General features: G+C 29.6%; 2 protein-coding genes across 4 annotated transcripts; one reads left to right on the forward strand and one right to left on the reverse strand.

Moving 5' to 3' along the window:
- Positions 1-389: 389 nt before the first annotated feature.
- Positions 390-10,190, forward strand: LOC110624366 (cysteine protease ATG4). Of its 3 annotated transcripts, none has more exons than XM_021769471.2 (10): positions 392-787; positions 3,501-3,569; positions 3,664-4,032; positions 4,118-4,203; positions 4,347-4,397; positions 4,562-4,941; positions 8,478-8,616; positions 9,452-9,507; positions 9,605-9,675; positions 9,768-10,190. In XM_021769471.2, the coding sequence occupies exons 3-10, from the start codon at positions 3,840-3,842 to the stop codon at positions 9,983-9,985; spliced, it is 1,194 nt and encodes a 397-aa protein (XP_021625163.1). In that variant the 5' UTR covers positions 392-787; positions 3,501-3,569; positions 3,664-3,839; the 3' UTR covers positions 9,986-10,190. The 3 variants fall into 3 exon arrangements, with proteins under 3 accessions (XP_021625155.1, XP_021625163.1, XP_021625169.1); XM_021769477.2 differs by having other exon boundaries at positions 3,670-4,032; XM_021769463.2 differs by having other exon boundaries at positions 390-787; positions 3,501-4,032.
- A 1,963-nt stretch (positions 10,191-12,153) lies between these two features.
- Positions 12,154-13,913, reverse strand: LOC110625755 (F-box/kelch-repeat protein SKIP20). Its single transcript, XM_021771381.2, has one exon. The coding sequence runs from the start codon at positions 13,741-13,743 to the stop codon at positions 12,400-12,402; it is 1,344 nt and encodes a 447-aa protein (XP_021627073.1). The 5' UTR covers positions 13,744-13,913; the 3' UTR covers positions 12,154-12,399.
- Positions 13,914-21,777: the final 7,864 nt, after the last annotated feature.

The following is a 21,777-nucleotide window of genomic DNA, read 5'->3' on the forward strand; positions in this document are numbered from 1 at the left end:
TTTATCTGCTTATGTTAAAATCTGTTTAACCAATGAAAATGCCTTTTAATTTTGAGAAAATATATAAATATATAATTGAATTTTATAATTATTAAAAACAAAAATATGATTTGTTTTTCATTGAATTCAAATTATCAATAGTTTTCTAGTAATTTATTTATTGATTTTTAATATTAAACATTGAAAAATGAAAAATATGTATTTTAAAAAATAATTTAACAATATATATTAATTATATTTTTTAATTCCTGTGAAAATAATTGTAGATTATGTTTTAGATAATTCTATTGTATTTATTTTAATAATTAATGAACAAAGTATGTTGATTTTATACTAAACTCACTTAATTTAATGTTGTGAATTGTCAAATTTAGCCTTTTGCCTAGTTGTCTCCTCCGCACCGAAAAATAATACACTACGGTCTACGGCCGCTATAGAGAGACAGAGAGGGCAATCATCAGGACACGCTAACTCCGACCGCCTATCGCTGGCGACACACTCGGCCGCTCCTTCCTGATCAAGGCTAGTTTACTGTCAAGTATCCGGCATTCCATCACCCGATAAAGGCGAAAAGTGAGGGAACAAGAAGAAAAAAATAAACGGCTGCGGTTGAATTCAATTTTCAGAAGTTAAATCTTTCGAGAATAGCAATATAATCATTTTAGCTTTGTACCTTTGTTTTGTTTTGTTTTGGTTTGGCTTTGAGTCTTCTCTACTCCGAAACACAGCCAAGACTGATCAACCCAACTTTCGGAGGAGAATTTTCTGCCCAAGTTTAATTTTTAAGGTAACCCATCACTTTCTCTTTGTTAATATATCTATATTGTAAGCATCTCTTTCTATATGTATTTAGATCGTAAAAGCTCTGGACTTTGAAGAACCTCATATAACTAACTTGCAATAATGAATATGGACTTGTTTTTGTTTTTTCATGGGTATGAATGGGTAGACCAAATAATTGTTTATTTTGATTTGTTATGTTCATTTTAAAAATTTCATGACCTGTATAGATCTCACTTATATGAATATAGCAAAGTTGTGGGTTCTTTATTCTTTAGTAAAATATGGAATATGAGAGTTTGTATGAGAATTGAAGTACATGAACTTAGTGTTGGAGTGGCCAAATTTGGAGGTGTAGTGTCTACAGCTGATCTCTCTCTCTCTCTCTCTCTCTCTCACTCTCTTGTCCAATTTCTGTTGAGAGGATAAATTAGTTGCCATATCAGGTTAACTTTATTAGATCAAGGAGCTAGGCAAGAAACCAATTGAAACCACTGCTAAGAATACTGCGAAGATACTGATGCGTTGTACAAGAGAAGGCCTTGTGGAAGCTCTTAAAAATTCTCTGACTTTTAACTTTTTGTATGATTTTGTATTCTACTATTTGGTTGCTGAAAACAGCAGATGAATCATGTTTGAAGACCATGGATATGAAAAAACATTCATCTAATAGTTACTGTTGTAAAGATTTTGAATATTGAACTTGTTGCTACTTCCTGGTAGGGCTTTTGTTTTGTTTCAACATTGGATCTGTTTCGCATTGTTGCTGGAATTGCCATTAAGAAGACTTCATATCATTCATCTTTTGACTAAAAGTACAAGCCATTTACTGCTGCTATGAGCTGATGAGAGGATGTTATTTGCCAAGTATGGAATTTGCTTGAATCTATGCTACTGAGAATGATATGATGCTGCATAAATAAAAAACGATTTGGTCATTTAATTACTGAAGAAATGGACAATAGATTGCTGATTCTCATGGCATGGGATAGACTGCTGGCTGACTTTCTGCAAACTTGAATTGGGTTCAAACATGAGAGATTATATTGTTTTTTTTAACGCTTGGTATTTGTTTGGGAGTGTGTTTTAGGATTTATACATGGTTTATAGCTACAGAAAGGCGACATGGCCTTGTACAGAATCATGTAGTTTAGTGGCAATGCCTGTTTCTTTTTAGTTCACAATTTTAAGGTACCAAAACTGCATGTAGAAATCCAACAAAAGGGAAAGGCAGTGCTAGTGAAATGTTTCTGATGGTGAAGAATAACAAATGGTTGGCGCGGAACACTTGGTCTCTGTCTTCTGGAAAGGCTTTTAAGCCTCTTATTAATGTGCATGAGCCATGAAGATATGTATTATCCATTTCATATCATGTTCACACTTTTTTCTTCTTTATAATGTTGCTGCACTCACTTAATGCCCTATAATGTTTTTGTTTTGAATCTGAAAGAAAAAGGTCGGGGGTTAAAGACTTTCCGAATAAATCTTGATGTGATGCCTTATTGACTGGCTATTGGAATTTGTTACATGTTCTATGGCTTTGAAAGTTAGTGCTTGTGAATGATAAGGATTTTTTTTAGATCACTTGCCTATAACTTAAATTCACTTTGCATGTTCATTGTTTGGGGATGTCATTTAGTACGAGGGGACTTTAGCCAACTTATCCATATGATGCCTTGAAGACTGATTATTGGAATTTGTTACTTATTGTATGGCTATAAGTTGCTGGTTATGAATGGTAAGGATTTGTATTTTTAGGATCACTTGCGTATAACTTAAACACTCTTTACTTTTTGGTCATTATTTGGGATGTCATTTGGTAAGAGGGGGCTTAGACTACTTAATTATGTCAGAAAGATGTGGCTAATGAATTGGGAAATATATTCCTTTGATCTAACTATATATGCGAGGACATACATCGTGCTGACTATGGATAGTCATATAGCGAAGGAAGATTGGATTTAGGAGTTATGTTGATTTATTTTTCATTTGAAATTAGGAAGTTTAGAGTTCTATTATTTAGGAATTCTATTTTTGTTATTTAGGAATATCAAGTTTACTATTCTCCTACTTGGAGTTTGTTTATTATCCTAACTAGTTACTAATAGAACTAGTTGATAAATTATAAATACTTACGACTCGGTAGTTTATTAAAGATGCTTTTGCTATAGTGGCAATTGATTTGAGCTAGCAAAATTGAGAATTTGTTTCTCTTCCAATAGAATTTATTTATCATCCCTTTATTCCCCTTTTGTTCTATTGGTTCTACGTAATAGACTTCCTTTAGTCAAGTTAAAATGTTTATGCATTAAAGCAGTCAACACATTTGGAAAAATGATGTAAACACATTAGGAAAAATGATGGCAGGTTTTTGGTCCAGGATGGAAGATCTCTTGAACCATTAAAACTTTTTTCTTGGTAAGGATGGAAAGGGGATAATTTCTTGAGGGTGAAGAAGATACTGTCCTGCGTTTAGCTGAATAAACATAACAAGTCTTGAGGCTGCAATAATATTTTGTTGCATTAGGTTGAAATTGTAGTAACACGACTTCTTGATGATTAGATTTCTAGTGGACTCATTATTACTGTGATATTTATTCCAAACTGATAAATGTGCCTGTTATGTGTACAAGAGAGTGTGTGTACCTGTCTGTTTGTCTAATTTACTTCTGTTGGAAGCTGAGTTTTGTTTTGTTTTTTTTTTTTTTTTGGGCTTTCAGCACATAAATTATTCAAACTGGGGTTGCGTCTATGAACCTGTTCTATCACTGTATGCTGCTGCTGACTAGGTAATGAAGGGTTTTCGTGAGAGGGTATCCTCCAAATGTTCTTCTAAAACTACAACTGATACCCCAAATAGATCTTTGACATCTGATTGTTCAGAAGCAGGGTCTATTAACAGTAAGTTCTCCAAGGGCTCTTTATGGTCAAGCTTCTTTGCATCTGCTTTCTCAGTCATTGAAACGTATCGTGAGTCACCAGCTTTTGAGAAGAAGGGAAGTCATACTAGAAACAATGGTTGGGTGTCAGCTGTGAAGAAAATTGTGGCAGGTGGCTCAATGAGGAGAATCCATGAGCGTGTTTTAGGGCCAAGCAGGACTGGGATATCAAGTACAACTAGTGACATATGGCTTCTAGGTGCATGCTATAAGATTTCTCAAGATGAGTCCTCTGGGAATGCAGCCACAAGCAATGGATTAGCTGCATTCAAACATGATTTTTCATCGCGAATTTTAGTGACATATCGAAAAGGTTTGTATTATAAGATGTCGGCTCATATTTGAATATAGCTAGAAAACAAATTACGAGAACTACTTTGATCTTTTGTTAATTATAGGTTTTGATGCAATTGGAGATTCAAATTTTACTAGTGATGTGGGCTGGGGTTGCATGCTTCGAAGCAGTCAGATGCTTGTTGCTCAGGTATTTTGCTTTATCAGTTTACATCCAACACTTCCTGAAGATGATTTCATCATTGTTGTAGCTTCCTTAAGGCTTGGTAATATATGTTCTGTTATGATGTTTTGGCTTGGCATACTCAGCTTCTCTGGTTTATAAATGTGCAGGCATTGCTTTTTCATCATTTGGGTAGATCTTGGAGGAAACCTCTAGAGAAGGTAAGATGAATGAATCTCATGATTTCATTCCTTGTAATGCTGAGCTTTTTTCGTCCGCCAACTATGAAACTTGAAATTTGATACATCTTGTAACTGAGTCATGAATCATATTTAGTGTATAGTAAGTATGCTTATATTGTATTCTTTTTTACTTAATTATGCAGCCACTGGATCATCAATATGTTGAGATCTTGCACCTTCTTGGTGATTCTGAGGCATCACCATTTTCTATCCACAATCTTATTCATGCTGGTAAGGCTTATAGCCTTGCAGCTGGGTCATGGGTAGGCCCATATGCTGTGTGCCGCTCCTGGGAATCACTTGCCCGCTGCAAGAGAGAGGAAAACAAACTTGGATACCAGCTACTTCCAATGGCTGTTTATGTTGTTTCTGGTGATGAAGATGGGGAACGGGGTGGAGCTCCGGTTGTCTGCATTGAAGATGCCTCTAGACATTGTATAGAGTTTTCTAGAGGTCAAGAAAAATGGAGTCCGATTCTTCTTTTGGTTCCTTTGGTTCTTGGACTTGAAAAAGTAAATCCAAGGTTTGTAATCATGTTCCAGAAGTTTATCTTGTTTATTAAAATCACTTGCCCTACTTTTTTTTGCCCTCTAAACATGATTCATTTAGTTCTTTTGCTGAAAATCATATTCAAGCTGTGCAAATTGTTAGCTAAGTTGCTCTAAATTACTATTATTAGTTTGTGATCTGATGCTCCTATTTCCTGTTTCATGATGCTATGCTTTCACCTTTAAGGGTTAGAGCTGGTTGGATTCTTAGTATCTTACTTAAGTTTTTTGCACTTTTTGTGACCAAGTACTTATCCCTGCATGCCTGGTAGGTTACTTCCGAATACTTTTAAGTGTCTTCAATGGGGATGCATGGGGCAATTAATTTAATTACTCAAAGTGAATGTTGTGATTTCATTACCTCCACTAATTTTTTGCTGTTTTCTATTCATGGATAGTTTTGATAAGCTTGTTTGAAGTTTCAATAGAATTCTTAACTCATGCCTCAATCATGAATTGGGTTGAAGGTTTTTGCTTTGGTGGGATTAACCATATGATTTTGACCAATTGTCTAGGAGCATATTTGACTTTTTGTGAGAAATTACTATTTAGCTTTTGTACTTAGTGAAACTAGCCACTTGATCCTTCTATTTGAAAAACACATTAGTTAGTCCCTCTCTTTTCAAACTATTAACTATTTAGTCCCTTTTGTGAATTGCAAGGACTAAATAGTTGTAATTTTGAAATGAGAGGGACCAAGTAATTGTGATTTTGAAATTGCAGGGACTGAATATTTGGAGCTTTGAAATTATAGGGAATGGATGGTTATGCGTTGTAATTGCATGGAATAATTAGAAATAGTGGCGTTTTAGTAATTTCACTCATTATTTACAGCTTAAGTAAACAAAGGGACTAAATAGTTAATGGTTTAAAAAGATAGTAACTAATGTGTTTTTAAAATATAAAGGGACTAAGTAACTAATGAGTTTTTAAAAAATAAAGGGACTAAGTAGTTAGGTTCACTAAATCATAGGGACTGATAGTGAATTTCCCCCTTTTTTGTATCAGAAAGAAGGGGGGGGGAGATATGTTGATCTGATTTGTTTTCTTTGATGTGATATTGAACTTGAGTAGATATCCTTATTAAGTTCTATTGCGGTTATTCTTGGACAGTCTCTTTCTTATGCAGTTCTTTTATTACTGTAAATTTGGAAGAAAAGCACGAGTCATATTATACTGGGTATGCTATGGGAAGGCCACTTGTTTTGCCCTTCTGTGGCACATGTTTTTGTTACTGGTGGAACAAGATCAATATTTTCAAATGCTCTTTTTTTTTTCTTAAAAAAAAAGAATTAAAATTTTTGCTTAGAGACATGAGGAAGTACTGGTGTCGAATATATATCCTTCTCTATGTTCTGTTGCTGTTATTCTTTGAATGGGCTCTTTGTCATGTAGTTCCTACTGTAAATTTGGAATCCAACAGTAAACTATAAGAATTAAACTTGTCTTGCTCCTTTGTGCCACATGTTTTTTTATTTTACTGTTGAAATAAGAAACTTAAATTTCTTGTAGTGTTTTCAAAGAAAACCTTTTAAAAGCTATTGCTTAGAGGAATGAGCAAGTGCGGTACAATAGTTATCTTTTTCTAATGTAAGATCTTCTTGTATGCAGTTTGTGCAATAATCATATAGAGAGTGGAAGAACATGTTAGGATTTAACATAAAAAAATTTTAGAAGCTAATGAAGGTCCTTTTACATGTTAGTTCATAAAAGTTCTATATGAGATCTTAACAACATGAATGTTATAGCATTCTCAAGCATCTCTTAACCTAGTTGTTTTAAGTTCTTTAAACTAGTAGTTCACCATATGAATTGTGTGGCCCCCTTATCTATAGATACTATGTCATGTAGTTATTATTGCTCACAATTACATGTTGTGAGGATATTAGACAAAAGGCTACCCTAAACTTATATTGAAATTTCAGCTAAGCCCTTAAACAATTTTTGGATTCAAAGGGACCTCTCTATATTTTTGAATGGAATAAATAACCCTATCAACTATTCCAAATTAGTAACTTAGAATCTGAAATTGATCATGTGATCATGTGCCAACAGACCTCTGTTAATTTCTACCTACTCATTCACATCCATTAAGCTTGGGAAAAAAGGTTAAATCGGGAAGGAGATTGCAGTAGGTTGTGGTATTCACAAGGGTTTGGAGAGGGATTCGAGGGAATGGAGAAATAGATTCATCTTTATCATTTGCCTCAACAAGGATGTGTTCTAGGAGGGGAATCCATGTAGACAATGTCGAACCATTTGTGGGGTGCTATTGTCGTAAACTTGAGACGTATATAGAAGGAAAAGAAATTTAGGAAGAAGATTTTTTGTAGATGTTGAAAATTTTGGGCAAGTAAATATTTTTAATTTTGAAGATTATTTGGGATTTAGGGTTTTCCTTTGTTTATTTGGGTGTCCATTCGCAAAATTTGGAATTTAGAGATCTAGATTCTTTGAGTGGATTAATGAAGAAGCATCACTTTAGGATATTGAAGTCTTTAACAACTTTAATAGAGGAGAAGTGGTTTTAGTATGAGTTTGTAGAGCTAAGAAATTGCAGAGGTCTGGCATTGTATATGACAACTTAGAACTTGAAGAGGTGAAAATTAGAAAGAAGAGTTGAGGATAAATGCAACCAACTATTGGGTTACATTTGCTGATAATGTTCTGGGTTTTATTTGCAGCATTTCAGTGGTTGTGGCAATGTGGAATGGGTTATGTTGAGTGTCTGTAATGGTTTGTAATGTATACTGAAGATAAAGTATCATTTTGTGGATTATGATTTTGCCGAAGTTCATGTGATGGTAGTTTATGTAGACTGATGATAATTTGTTAAATGAAATTAATGGGTGTGAAGTAGATTGATTCCATATTTTTTATGTTACTCCCTCTGTCCCATAATTTTTGTCATCTTTCTTTTTTTGATTGTCTCAAATTATTGTCCACTTTCTCCGCTTTTATTTTTAGACTATAGTAATATATAAATTGACTATTATAATTCTATTTAATTTTGTCTTATTTTCAATAGACCTCTCAAAATATTTCTCAATATTTAATAAAATTTAATATATTTAAGATGGATATAATTGAAAAGTTAATAAAAAAAATTGTATTTCTTAATATGTGTGAAAAAACAAAGTGAATAAAAATTATGGGATGGAAGGAGCAATAAGGTAATTGATGACGTATGCAAATGAAATTATTAGGTTGTTGTTGTTTACTGATTAATTGCAAATCTATATACATCATTAACACTGTTTACTTTTTGTTACTTTTGGAGTTATTTGTCTCATTAAGGGCTTATCTGAATTTTTGATATAAGTTTAGGAGCTAAAAAGAACCTTTTACCTATTCTATCACCAATCCTATCATCATTTTCGTCCTTCTTCTCACATTCTCTTATTAATGGAAAAATCTCTTTCCTTATGTGGCTTAGTTCTCTAATTAGTATGATGAGCATAATATGTCACTACATACGTGTTAACCATTTTTTTTCTTATATTGTTACCAGGTATATTCCATCTCTGCAGGCAACATTTACTTTTCCGCAAAGCCTTGGCATTATGGGTGGGAAGCCTGGTGCCTCAACTTACATTGTTGGTGTGCAGGATGACAGTGCTTTTTACCTTGATCCACATGATGTTCAACCGGTAAAGCATAATATTTAATTTCTTTGATGTGAGTTGATTTTTCTCCATTGTTACTTGGCCTGAATGACTGTAGTTGTATGGGTGCGGTTATTGAAATGTCTCAAAATACCAAAATTTGCAGGGCTTCGCCTATGGCGTTTTGCTATTTAATATAATCAAGAAATTGTGTTTTCATTTTCAAAAATTGGAGATGATAGTGACTAACTTTTCTGTATTTTACAGATAATTGAAGCCTTTTTTTTTTTCATTATAGCTTCCTCTACCTTCTATATTATCCCTATGGTGACAATGCTACATAATTTTTTATGATGATAACTTAACCTATGGAATATGAAAAGTATGCATGGGAAGTGGGAACCTGAAACAGATAAACAGTAGACTCTGAATAAGTTTAGTTGCTCTTATTTAACCTTGTTATAAATCAGAATTCTTCACCATGAATAAAAGCAAAGTTTGACAGTTGCGTGAAAGATTACAGTTGGGAGTTTGTAAGACATTAGATTGTTAAGTTTCAGAGGCAGGAAGCAATGCCCTGTTGTATTCAAATAAGCAGTTCATACAAGGCGCAGATGTTTAAGGGGTGCGCCTCCTTGCAGGAGCCTATGAAGTCTCTTTATTTTTTTTAACTTAGTCAACTATGGAATTTAATTTACTAAAACTTTTGTACTTGTAGTTACTGCTTTAATAGGTACTTGTTGCTTTTTAAACCTTGGATGCAGATCATACTGAAATGCATTCGTCCGAAAAATTGCATCATAACATTGCTGCACATTTTAAATTTGATTGTGAGTAGTTTAATAGTGGCTTATCCTTATTGATCTTTTGGGTTACTCAGGTGGTCAATATTAGCAGAGATTACACAGAGGCTGACACTTCATCTTATCACTGCGAGTATGCTGCATTTTAGGATCAATTTTATTCTACATTGGCTATGAAAGTTACAATTCTTTTTCCCTGATTTGCTTCTTATTTGTGTTATTTTGTCTAGTATCATACGACACATTCCCCTCGACTCCATTGATCCATCGTTGGCCATCGGATTTTATTGTCGAGACAAAGGTTTGCTGTTTCATCCCCTTTTTGCTCTAATATCTAATCTGCGCCTAACTTTTCAGCAGCAACTCATTATTTTTCTACTTGCTGCTGAGCAGATGATTTCGATGAATTTTGTTCGTTGGCATCCAAGCTGGCAGATGACTCGCACGGTGCGCCATTGTTTACTGTGACTCAAACCCGTAAATTGCTGAAGCAAGTCAGCCACTGCACTTCGAATGAAAGTGATGGAGTTGAAGGTGATGATTCCTTTGGTGTGATGCCCATGAATGATGCAGAGGGCTCTGCACAGGAAGATGAGTGGCAATTGCTTTGATTTTGCAGATAAGAAACTTGTATATGGCTATGGCTTGGCCTTTTAATACCGAATTCCAAAAACATACAGATCTTGTCAACTGTATTTCTTCTCATTCTCCCCTTTGGTGTCAACATTTGTAGAAAGTAACATTGCTACTCTTCAATATTTATGATTCTTTTTCATTATTTTTTAAGATTTGTAAGAGTATGGGAGTTTCAATTAATCTGGCTGTCTCTCTCTCTCTCTTCTTCCCAAATTGAATAAATTAAAAATTAAAATTTTAATATTTATAAAAATCAAATCGAATTGATTTTGATCAGAAATTGAATCTAATTGAATTGGTCTGATTTGGTTTGTTTTAGTTTGATCAGTTTGAATTTTTAATAAATTTTTTATTTTTTACATTTTATTTTTAATATTTTAAATTTTAATTAGAATATTTTTGTAATATCCGGCTAAATTCTGACGATGGAATTTTCATCGGAATCTGGAATCTAAAATTTTGAAGTTGGAATCTTTGGAAGGGTAAAATAAAATTTTCATAAAATGAACTGATTTTATTGTTTAGATTTGTGTTAAGGAAATAAAAGAGAGTTTTTGAGGGATCCCAAGTTTGGCCGCCGAAGGTGGTTTCTCCAGCCGCCTATAAGAGGTTTTCAGTCTAAAAATGAGAGAGTTTTCTCTCCATTTTCGAGCAGAGGTAGGTCCATGCCGTTTCTTTCACGTTCTTGTTGAAATTCCTTTAAACCTCTTAGAGAATTCATGAATTTTCCTTTGTTTTTAAAGTTTTTTTAGTTGAATCTAAAGTTTTGAATCTCAGAGATCTCTGGAGATCGATTTTTTCACTCATCTCCCAGTAGAGTTGCTGTCACCTTTGTGTCTCCAAGAGGTAAGTTTAAATCTTTGCTTTTTTTCTATTTTTTAGAAGTTTTCAGCAAGTTTTAAAATGGGTTAAGGGTTGTTAATGCATGAAATGGTTAAACCTAAAGTTTTAGGGTTTGTATTAGTTTTGATGACAAATGTTTCCTCTTGTGTTTTTGTAGTTTCTTGAAGGAGATTAGGCTAGTTTTATGTCCCTTATGCATGTTGAGTGGGTATGGATATTTATGAGTTGTTGGGTGTGAGGATCGAAACTTTTGGTGGCTGTGTGTCTAGGGCAGAATCGGGTTCTGCCTAACTGGAGAACCCAAGTTCGGCCGCTGAAGTAAGGTTCGGCCGCCGAACTTGCAGGTAGAGGCAACCTTTTGGCTAAACTTGAGACATGTGATGTTTACCATACTAGAGCATTTAATAAAAGGTCAAGTATGAGTTTATGTTTTCAGTTTTGATACATGCATAGATCGAGGTTTAGTTCATGGAATGTTTATATTTTTATTATATTTTGTGATCATGTATGAGATTTTATCAAGTGTAACAGGATATACGGTAGGTTTGCTATGGGTTCCGACGACCTTAAGTCGATCTGAACCCTAACGCCGATAGTGGTTCTGTTTTCGGATCATTACAATTTTAATTTTAATATGATCTAATCTCTTTATATTATTGAAAATAATATACTATTATCACTAATCGGTTCGATTTGATTTTTTTGATTTTTTCTGAATCAAACTGAAATAATTGAAAATTTTAAAATTAAACTGAACTGAACCGAATAAATAAAAAATCGAACTGAATTTTTAAATTAATTTAATCCGATTAATTTTTTTAATTTCAACCAAATATTTTTTTCACCCTTATTTATTTCAAGGGAAAACAAGTTTTGATGGAGGAATTCTCTTAATGCATTACATGTTATTGTTTCTTTGAGGCATTGATTCTGTCGTGGACAAGGAAGCTTTTGATGTCCCACTATCTAATGATTTAAAAAAAAAATATTCAGTATTAAAAAATCATTTATACTTAAATTTAATAATTTTGCTTCATAAAATACATAAATTAATAATATAGGTTTTTCTAAGTTGCTTTTTCAACGATAGATTGTAATTTTTTTTATTCTTTTTGAAAAACTCTGTCAATAAGATTTATTAAAATTAATATATTTTTGAGAAATTAAAGGATAATGTTAATTTTAATATAATTTATGTTTAAGGGTATTTTGATTATAAAAATAAAAAAGACATGTATTAATTTTGACATAGAAAAAAGTAATTTACTATTTTCTTTTTTCTCAAAAGCAATTTTGGTGGTGAGTGGGAAGAAACATACTATGCCCTACCTCAATATTTTCTTTGATTTTTAAGTACATCATATTGCTAGTTTTACTTGGATCTATTAGGGTTTTGTCTTCCATCTATTTGATTAGCAAAATAACATTGCAGCACACACCATCAGCAATAGCTTCATATGCTTTTAACACTCTTCACTACCTTAAAATATATCAAAAAGCTCTCTCATCTCATGAAACCCAAGTGAATAAGCAAATTCCTCTAACCTCAGATGGTGACATAACAAACTGAGAATGGAAACCCAGAAAATCCTGCAGGAGTGTGGATATGGTTCCACTTGGTTGTGCCATTACTGCAATCACTCTCCAAGATGAATGCTCCTTCATAATCACATTCATTACATGAACATGATTTTGATGATGGTGATCTCCTGACACTGCCACTCATCACAAACACACTGTGATTATTATTATTATTATTAACCTTATCATCATCATCTCCAAGGCTGATCATACAGGGATTTGTTCCAGTTATACGCTCTGGAAGTAGAATTGAATTCACTATTTCCCATCTCATGTTCTCAGTTCCCTTCATTTCTCCACAGATTCTTCTCTGCTGATGTAATTGTTGTTGCTCTCCTCCGAAGAACCACCACCGTTGGAATTGATTTCTGTTTATACTAACCATGGCGGTGGCGCCTCTGGGGCTAGTACTTGAAAAGGGCCAAAACCCATCAACCTTGGACCATGACTCTGTATCTGGGTCATAGAACTCGGCATCGGACCTGAACTGCCCTTGGGTCTCTGTGCCATAACCACTCACAACCCAGAACCTGGAATCGCCGTCCCAGGCCAGCCCCTGACATTCGTCCCTCTCTTCAATCATATCCGGTAGCTTTCTCCATTCGTTTTTATCAACATCATAAACCTCCGCCGATCGTAAGGCGTTCTTCTGACTGTCGTGGCCTCCGGCCACAAAAACTTTGGATGGTCCAACCAAGGCACAAGCGAAAAACGAGCGTGACACAGACATTGACGCCCCACGTCTCCACCTGCAGCCATCAGCCCCAGTGAGATCCACGATGTAAACATCGGGGACAGGTTCTAGAGTGGTGGGATCCCAGCCGCCCAAAAGGAGTACTTTCCCCGACGATGGCAGCGCCAAACACTGACAAAACATGGGGATCCCTCCCTGAGGCCTTGTCCTTTGCCAAATATCGTGGGTGGCGTTGTAGATGCTCAAAGCAAACTGCGGTGAGCTCTGGATCTGCTTCTCTTCCTTACTGGTTACAGCAGCAGCGGTGGCGGTGGCGGAGGCAGTGGTGAGTGAATCAGTGGAATCCAACTGGGGAAGAGGCTGGACAAGACACACAAGACGCTCAGAAGAACCAGATTTGAGCCTCTGTTGATAAAAAAAAGGATGGGAAATCAATTTTTGCCAAGAATGGCAAACTGATTTCATATTAGAATGGAATTGATAAGGGACTCTGATCAGACACTCCATGGCTATTTCATCTGGCAGACCTGGAATCAACTGCAACTCTTCTTCTTGACATGAGGATTCAGAGACAATCTGGGATTTATTAACACAAGTGTTCTGTTCTTCTCCCATGTTTCTGAAAACCCACCAAAGATTGAAGGGGAAGATGTTAAAGAAATGCAAGAGTAGCAAGAATCCTGGAGATATATGAAGCTTGTGTGAATGAAATTAGGAGGGATGAGCTGAGAATCAAATTCAAAATCTGTGGAAGAATGAGAAATTGGGGAGAAGATCGGCGAAGGGTTGGATATAAGTAGGCAGTGGCTGCCCCTGTGGGCAGACATGGCTATGGGCCTGTTCCGGTTCGAAACCGGTGATTTGATTTATTTTTCAAATCGAACTGTAATCGATTCAATTAATTAGTTGAAAATGATTTTGATTTTTAACGGTTTCGGTCTAGTTTTAAAGTTATTATGGTTTTAATTTTTTTATGATTCCTATTTTAATTAAATCTAAGTTACAAATAATTAATTTAATTTTGATTTAAAAAATTTAAAGATAAAAATTTAAATAAAATGTAAAAAATAAATATAAATTTTAAATATTGTTAAATATATATTTTATTAAATAAATAAATTATAAAATGTATTTGTTTACGTAATATAAAAAAATAAAATAATATATATATATATAATATAAAAATAAAATAATATATATATATAATATAAAAATAAAATAATATTACATTTAAATAATATTTTTTTACAAATTAAAAATAAATTTAGATTTAATTATTTAATTTATTTATATATCAATTTTGAGTAATAATTTTTTAAAATGATTTATTTAAAAAATAAAAATTAAACCGACACTGAATTAGACTCGATCAATTTTAATTTTGGTTTATAAAAAAACTGTTTTAATCTAATTTAAAATTAAAATTAATTGATAAGTACAATTTTGATTCAATTCACGAGACGGTAGCCGAGTCTACCCGTGGGTGTGTCAGCTCATTTGAGATGAATTATGAGTTAAATCTTCCGTTTAAATTATTATTAAGTCTGAATTTTTATAAAATTAATTAATTTATTTATATATATTTTTTTTTAAATAGGGGTGGCGAGTCGAACTTTAGACCTCACAAGCTGCTATGATACATTTTTCACCAGACTAAGTCTTAGAGTGCTAATTTATTTATACTTTAAAATTATTTAATTAAAGAGTCTCAATATTTTATAAAATTTATTTTTTTATTAAAAAATTATTAATTATTTAAATGATTTATACTGCTTAATTTCTATAATTTTAATTATATATATTATTCAAATTTTATTTAATTGGGTGCAAATAAACTAATGAAACAACATTTCTCAATAAGTGCAGAAACCTATCTTATTTGATTTGATTTTTAAGTTAACTTCCTTTTAAAATAGAACATTCTATTTTCTTTGCGTGAGAAAAGCAATTTATCTGGATGAGATTTGATAAATTGTATTTTCTAGCTAAGTCTTATTAAATTTATTAATTTTTTTAATTTGTTAAAAATTTAAATTATATTAAAAATATTATTATTATTTTATAATTTAAAAATAATTTTATTTTCTAAAATATTTATGTGCGAACCACATTTTATATCATATTCCTCACTAATTAAATTCTTTAAAAGCATATTTTAATATACTTGATGAGAATGAAATCACTGTGAATAATTAATTTATAATAGAAAAAACGTGAGATAATTAATAACTTTAATTTTATAAAATATATAAATATTTTAATTAAATAATTTTAAAATATGAATAACATACTAATTTTTTAAAAAAAGTTTAGACATTTATAGTAATTTTATAAATTAATAAAAATTAAAATAAAAAAAAAAGTAGTAACCGTGGTAAAAAGGATAAAAAAAGAAAAAGGAAGAAAAGGACAGCGACATTATAAACTGCCTTCCTAGTGGAGGTCCATTCCCATAGAAAGCAAGAGGACGTTGCAAAATGTTCTAGAAGCCATGTGCCACTTGTGCTTTATTTTTGTTTTTCTGTGGATAACCCTAACCCCAAAAAAAATAAAAAAAATAAAAAAAAATAAAATTTTTTTGAGCTTTTGATTATTCTTATTTAAATACTTTTTTAAAAAATATATATATTTTATATATATTTTTTAAAAATATTTAGTTTTTAGTAAATAATTAAATTAAAATTTCAATATATTTTACTTATAATTTTTCTAATAACAATTTTACTAATAAGATTATTTAAACATTGTTTTTACAAAACTATTGATTTTAGTATTTTTTAAAAAAATTAATTAATGATATTATGATGAGATGATTTATTTTATAAGAAAATAATTTATAAATTTTTTTTATAAAATTACGATTTATTTTAATTTTTTAATTAAAAATTTAAAAAAATTAAAAATTTTTCATTTTAAATAAGAGAATTAATAGAATAAAAAATAATTAAATTATTTTCTTGTGATTTTTTTTAATTTTTTGATATTTTTAATAAAAATATTTGAATAAATTAAAAAATAAAAAAAATAAAATTTAGTGATTAATTTTTTCAGTTATAACAGAATTGTCTAACCCAAACACAATTGGTAAGGAGAAGCCGAAAAGAAAGGGAAAGCCGTTGGACACTAGAACATGCATGTTGAAAGGTTCCATCATCCACTCATTTATCGATTTTATAATACGTCTGCATGCACCGCATCACTACCCTACCCCTCCCAAATTAGCTTCTAGAACCCTTTTGATTCCCTCGTTGTCCTTCCCCCACACTACTCTACTTAGATTTTTTGGGGGGAGAGAAAGAAAACTTTTTTATTTCTTTCTTAGAGAAATTATAAAAAAGATAAGGTAGTCTTATCTATTTTATTTTAATATTTGTAATTTAATTTATATTAAAAATATTAAATTATAATATTATATTATTATAATAAATATTATTTAATTTTTAATATTTATTAAAGTTGAGAATTATTAAAATAGGAAAATGTTGATGAAATTATTGAATAATAAGACAAAATTGAATAATTAATAAGCTTGCGACAAACTCACATTATCATAGAGGTGGGGACCATCAAGCAGCAGGCTTCCACGAAATAATGAAAAAGCAAAAGGTTCTAGAAGCTTATTCACGATCAACGCGTGGCGTATCTGAAAGGAACATCATCTCTTTACCTTATAAAAAATTACAATATCGTTATGTGATGTGATTTAATTAATTAATTAATTTTTTTTAATATTAAATTAGTTACTATGATTTTATTAATTTAATGATTCTGTTTTTCTGTTAAAAACCATCTTACTTATCGTTAATAGTCTAATTTTTTTTACTATATATAATATATTTAAATAAATAATTTATTTTATATTTAATAAAATTATAATTATATCATCATTTTTATTCATTATAATAAATAAATAAATTATTATTTTATATTATAATAATACGTAATTTTTAAATTGATTTTTATTTAAAATTAATTTGATTTAATTTTTATTAAGATTAAAATTTTAATTTTTAATTTATTTAATTTGATTTAAATTTAAAGGAACCGATTAAATGCTATGTTAATAGAGTGTAGTTAATAATTATTTAATTATTTTCATTTAAATAATAATAATAATTATTTAATTATTTCCCTCTTTTACCTTCCAGCTTGCATCCGCCCCTAGGATTCTAGCGACCAAGAGGAGAAGATGGTGATGGAGAAAGAGGGCGATTTAGTAATTTTAGAGAAATTCAAAATACAATTAACATTAAACTTCCATTTGTTTAAAAATATTATCAACAAAATGATTTATTTTTTTAATATTTAATTTTAAATTTTAAAAATATATTAATAAATTTATATATAGAAATACTATTAAGATTCTAAAAGTATAAAAAAATATATTTTTTCCTTTCGAATAGAAATAATCATTTACTTTAAAATTGATTTATTTTTTTTATTAAAAAATATTTTTTATTTATTAATTTTTCTCAATATTTTAAAGAATAACAAATGAAAGCTGAATAAGAAATTTTAAATTAGTTTTAGTTGATTTTTCTGCAAAGTAATTTATTATTTTTCTGTTTCATAATTTTTATTTATTTTATTTTTTACATATATTTAAAAAATAATTTTTTTAATTATACTTATTTTAAAAATATTAAATTTTATTAAATATTAAAAAAATTTTAAAAAATTTCTTAAAAATAAAATAAAATTAAATAGAATTATAATAATTAATTTATATATTATTATAGTATAAAAAATACAATGAATAATAATTTTAAGGTAATTAAAAAATATAAACAAAAATTATAAAATAGAAAAAATATTATTATTTAAATATTTAATAAATTAATAGGTAAATCCAAAAAGAAAAGAATAGATAAGTATGCATTTATGCAGACTGAGGCACATAATTAATATTTTATACAGTGATATGTCCCATTGTCTTAATGACCACATAATTAAATTTGTTTTTATGTATATTATATAAATAAATATTTTTTTAATATACAAAATATTAAAATAATATTGACGAGAAAACATCCATCCAAAAACTCTCACGTGAAGCCAGCCGCCCGAATTTAGGATATGGACCTCACCTAAAATAGGATAATTTTTTTTTTCATTTAAAAAAAAACTTAAATATTAAATTAAAATTCATTATTATCCTTAATTCAAATCTTAGTGCAATATTGAGTAAACACATATTTTATAAAAAATATTAATCAGAGTAAATTGTAATTTCGTCCCTCTATTTTAATGAAATATAACCTTTCGTCCATCTATTTTAAAAAATCTTCAATTTAATCCTTCACATTTAAAAAAATTATAAAATAGTTTCTACCGTCGAATTTTCAGTTAACTTTCTGTTTATTTTAATGAAAATGACTAAACTACCCTTTAAGTAAAAAAACTCAACCAAATAGTATTCACTCCATCCCAGCACAAAAGAAGAATAAAAAAAAGGAGGAGGAGGAGGAGGAGGAGAAGGAGGAGGAGGAGGAGAAAAGGAAGAAGAGGATTGGGAGGAGGAGGAGAAGGAGAAGGAGGAGAAAGGATCGAGAAAAGAAGGAGAAGGAGAAGAAGAAAAAAAATAAGAAAAAGGAGGAGGAGGAGGAGGAGTAGAAAGATGATGAGAAAAGAAAGAAGAGGATCGGAAAAAGAAGAAGAAGGATGAGAAGAAAATGGTAGTTTAGTCATTTTTATTAAAATAAATGAAAGGTTAATTGAAAATTTGATGATAGGGACTATTTTATAGTTTTTTTAAATGTGAATGATTAAATTGAATGTTTTTTAAAACAGAGGAACAAAATATTATATTTCACTCAAGAAATTAAATTGCAGTTTATCCTATTAATTAATATAATTTGTTTATAAAATTATTGAGCTAATAAAAATATTTTTTAATAATTATTTTAGATTTTTTTTTGGGAAAAGGAAATTGTTTAGTTAGAACATCCTTGTCAAAATTGATTATCTTATAAAGAAAGAGTTTTATTGGAAAGATTCCAAGTGTTGGAAGTGATAAGAAGATTTGTCAAGCACATGGGTTGAAACATTCAACATATATGACATACTCTATAAATTAATTATTTTTATTTTTTTTAATATTCTATAAAAATTGAAGATTTTGTGTCTTATTCAATTATGTGATTCTAATTTTTATTTTTATATGGCTATGAAGAGAGATATCATTATCTTGTAATAAAATAGAATAGAAAAAAAAATGAATGGCACTACATACAAATTGCCGAATTTTAAAAGTTAAAAATATTTTTTTATTAATATTTATAATTTTTATTATTGTTATTGATAATCTAATATCTAAAAAATAGAATTTTACAATAATTTTAAAAAATTAGGAGGGAGTGCCCTCCTCCTTTTATCCTTTTCTTTTATTTATTAGTGACGTCTGACGGTCTTGTTATTATTGAACCACCTCACTTTGCTATTCAAATTCGTACGTATTATAATGTCAAAGGTCTGTTTCATGCTAACGGCTATTTAATTCTCTCTGACATGCATGCGAACGGACCCACTAAACGAATAGACGGGTTGTCTTTTTTTCTTAGGATTGGGTTGAGGAAAGGAGGCCAAAACCCAAAGAGGTCTGATCTTAAGGTCGAATGGACTGAATCGGTCCATTTAGGAGGCTCAGAGACTCTCAGATAAAGATGATCATTATGGGTCCGGCCTCGTAACGGAGCGGTGAAATTCAGCGGTCATCAGTTATATTTTTTATATATCACAAATAATAATTATTTATATTATTTTTATATATTAATTTTTATATGTAAAATATTTGTTGTAATATGTGCAAGTATAAACTCTAAAGAGGACTATAGAATACTACTTAATTTAAAGGTAAAATATTTATTTAATCTTTTAAATAAATACTAAAATTCTGGTTAAGCTTTTAAGCAAATTTTGAGTATTATTAAACTCTCGAATAATTTATTAAATAAGATAATTTAGTGTTTAATATAATAAAAATTTAATGCTATTTACATAAAAAGGTAGAGAGTGGCTTACATCCATTAAAATCAATCATTTTCTTGCTTTTCTGACTAAATCAATTAAATCAAACTACAAGAAAAATAAAAGTTCTTAAATTGATGTTTTGAAAAATCTATCCTATCATCTTTCATTGCAATTTCAAGTGTTCATCATCCTCAACAAATTGGATTAGGAGTGTGTGATCAAGGGTATTAGTTACTCTTAGACTAAAAAATTATAATTTATTACTTGAAAATTTACATACCTAAAAAGTCTCCATTCAAGATTTTTTTCCTTTTAAGTGGTCCAAATCTTTATAGACAACTCCTCTATCATATGTGTTGTGGCCATTTTTTCTCCTCATCAATCTGAATGAGTCAATAAAGCAAAAAAAGCCATTTTAATTTCCTGATCTTCTTTTTATACGTTGCTTCTCTCACAAACTCGTAAATAATTTTCGCCCATAATACTATCAATCAAAAAAAGCCATTTTAATTTTCTGATCTCCTTTTGATATGTTGCTTCTCTCACAAACTCTCGTAAATAATATTCGCCCACAATACTGTCAATCTGACGCTGCTAATGATTAATTTATTTAAATTTTATTATATTAGTACTAAATTATCTTATTTAATAAGTTTGAGAGTTTAATTGGACTTAAATAAGGATTTAACCGAATTTTTAATATTTATTTAATGGTTTAAATAGATATTTTAACTAATTAAATATAAATATCTTGAAATATAATTTTGTTAATTAATTTAAATAAAAATTAATTTGATTAATAAAAAATACTTATTATTATTATTATCTAATATTTGGTTGAAAAGAGATTTAATCATGTATGTTTAATATCATCATTTTTTTAAGAATATTTTATTCATCATATCCCAAATAAATTTTAACATTCCATTTTGATCCAGACCAACACAATCTAAAAACTCTCAACCAAAATTCAAAATGTTAAGTAAAAAAATTTTTAACAACATCATAAATTAAGACATTACATAAAATTATTTAATAAATCTTACTTAATTATGTATTTCTATTTTAAATGATTTTTTAAGTTAAAAAAAAAAATAAAGGATTTCATTCTTATCATAAAAATTGAAAAATAAAATCGGTTGGATTTAATTTTTTAAAAAAAATCCAAAAATAGAAGTAATTAATTTATTTGTTTTTTCGTGAATAAAATAGGATAAATACATATTTATCCATTTGTATTATTTCCAATTAATTCATTAAAAATTTGAATTAAAATTTGAATTTATTAAATACTTAAATTTACAAAAATTATAATAGTTAAATATAAATTATCAATATTCTTAATGATTTGTCAAAACAAAAACTTCAAGTTCAAAATTTTTTAAAATATATAAAATTACTCTCATATGATTTTGTTAATTTATAAAAATTTATAATATAATTAGTAAATTTTAGAGTACAGTTAATTATATATATAATTAATTTTTATTTTTTTAATATTTTTAATAATATGTTTAATTTATTTTTAATTATTATAATTTTTAAAAATTTAAATATTTAATAAATTATAATTTTAATTTAAATATTCAATAAGTTAATCAGTATAACTGCTAAATATATATCTAGCCTCAGAAAATTTCTGCAATGGAAAAGGGGAAAGAAAAATGCCATAAATTTAAA

Source organism: Manihot esculenta, chromosome 1 (genome assembly GCF_001659605.2).
Source record: "Manihot esculenta cultivar AM560-2 chromosome 1, M.esculenta_v8, whole genome shotgun sequence".
NCBI classification, from domain to species: Eukaryota; Viridiplantae; Streptophyta; class Magnoliopsida; order Malpighiales; family Euphorbiaceae; genus Manihot; species Manihot esculenta.

Bases quoted from the DNA above. Each gene is read 5' to 3' on its own strand.
- LOC110624366 (XM_021769463.2), top strand. From the start codon at position 3,573: ATGAAGGGTTTTCGTGAGAGGGTATCCTCCAAATGTTCTTCTAAAACT. The intron at 4,398-4,561 runs GTAAGATGAATG...TTAATTATGCAG, and splicing joins GGAGGAAACCTCTAGAGAAG to CCACTGGATCATCAATATGT. The intron at 8,617-9,451 runs GTAAAGCATAAT...TGGGTTACTCAG, and splicing joins ATCCACATGATGTTCAACCG to GTGGTCAATATTAGCAGAGA.
- LOC110625755 (XM_021771381.2), bottom strand. From the start codon at position 13,743: ATGGGAGAAGAACAGAACACTTGTGTTAATAAATCCCAGATTGTCTCT.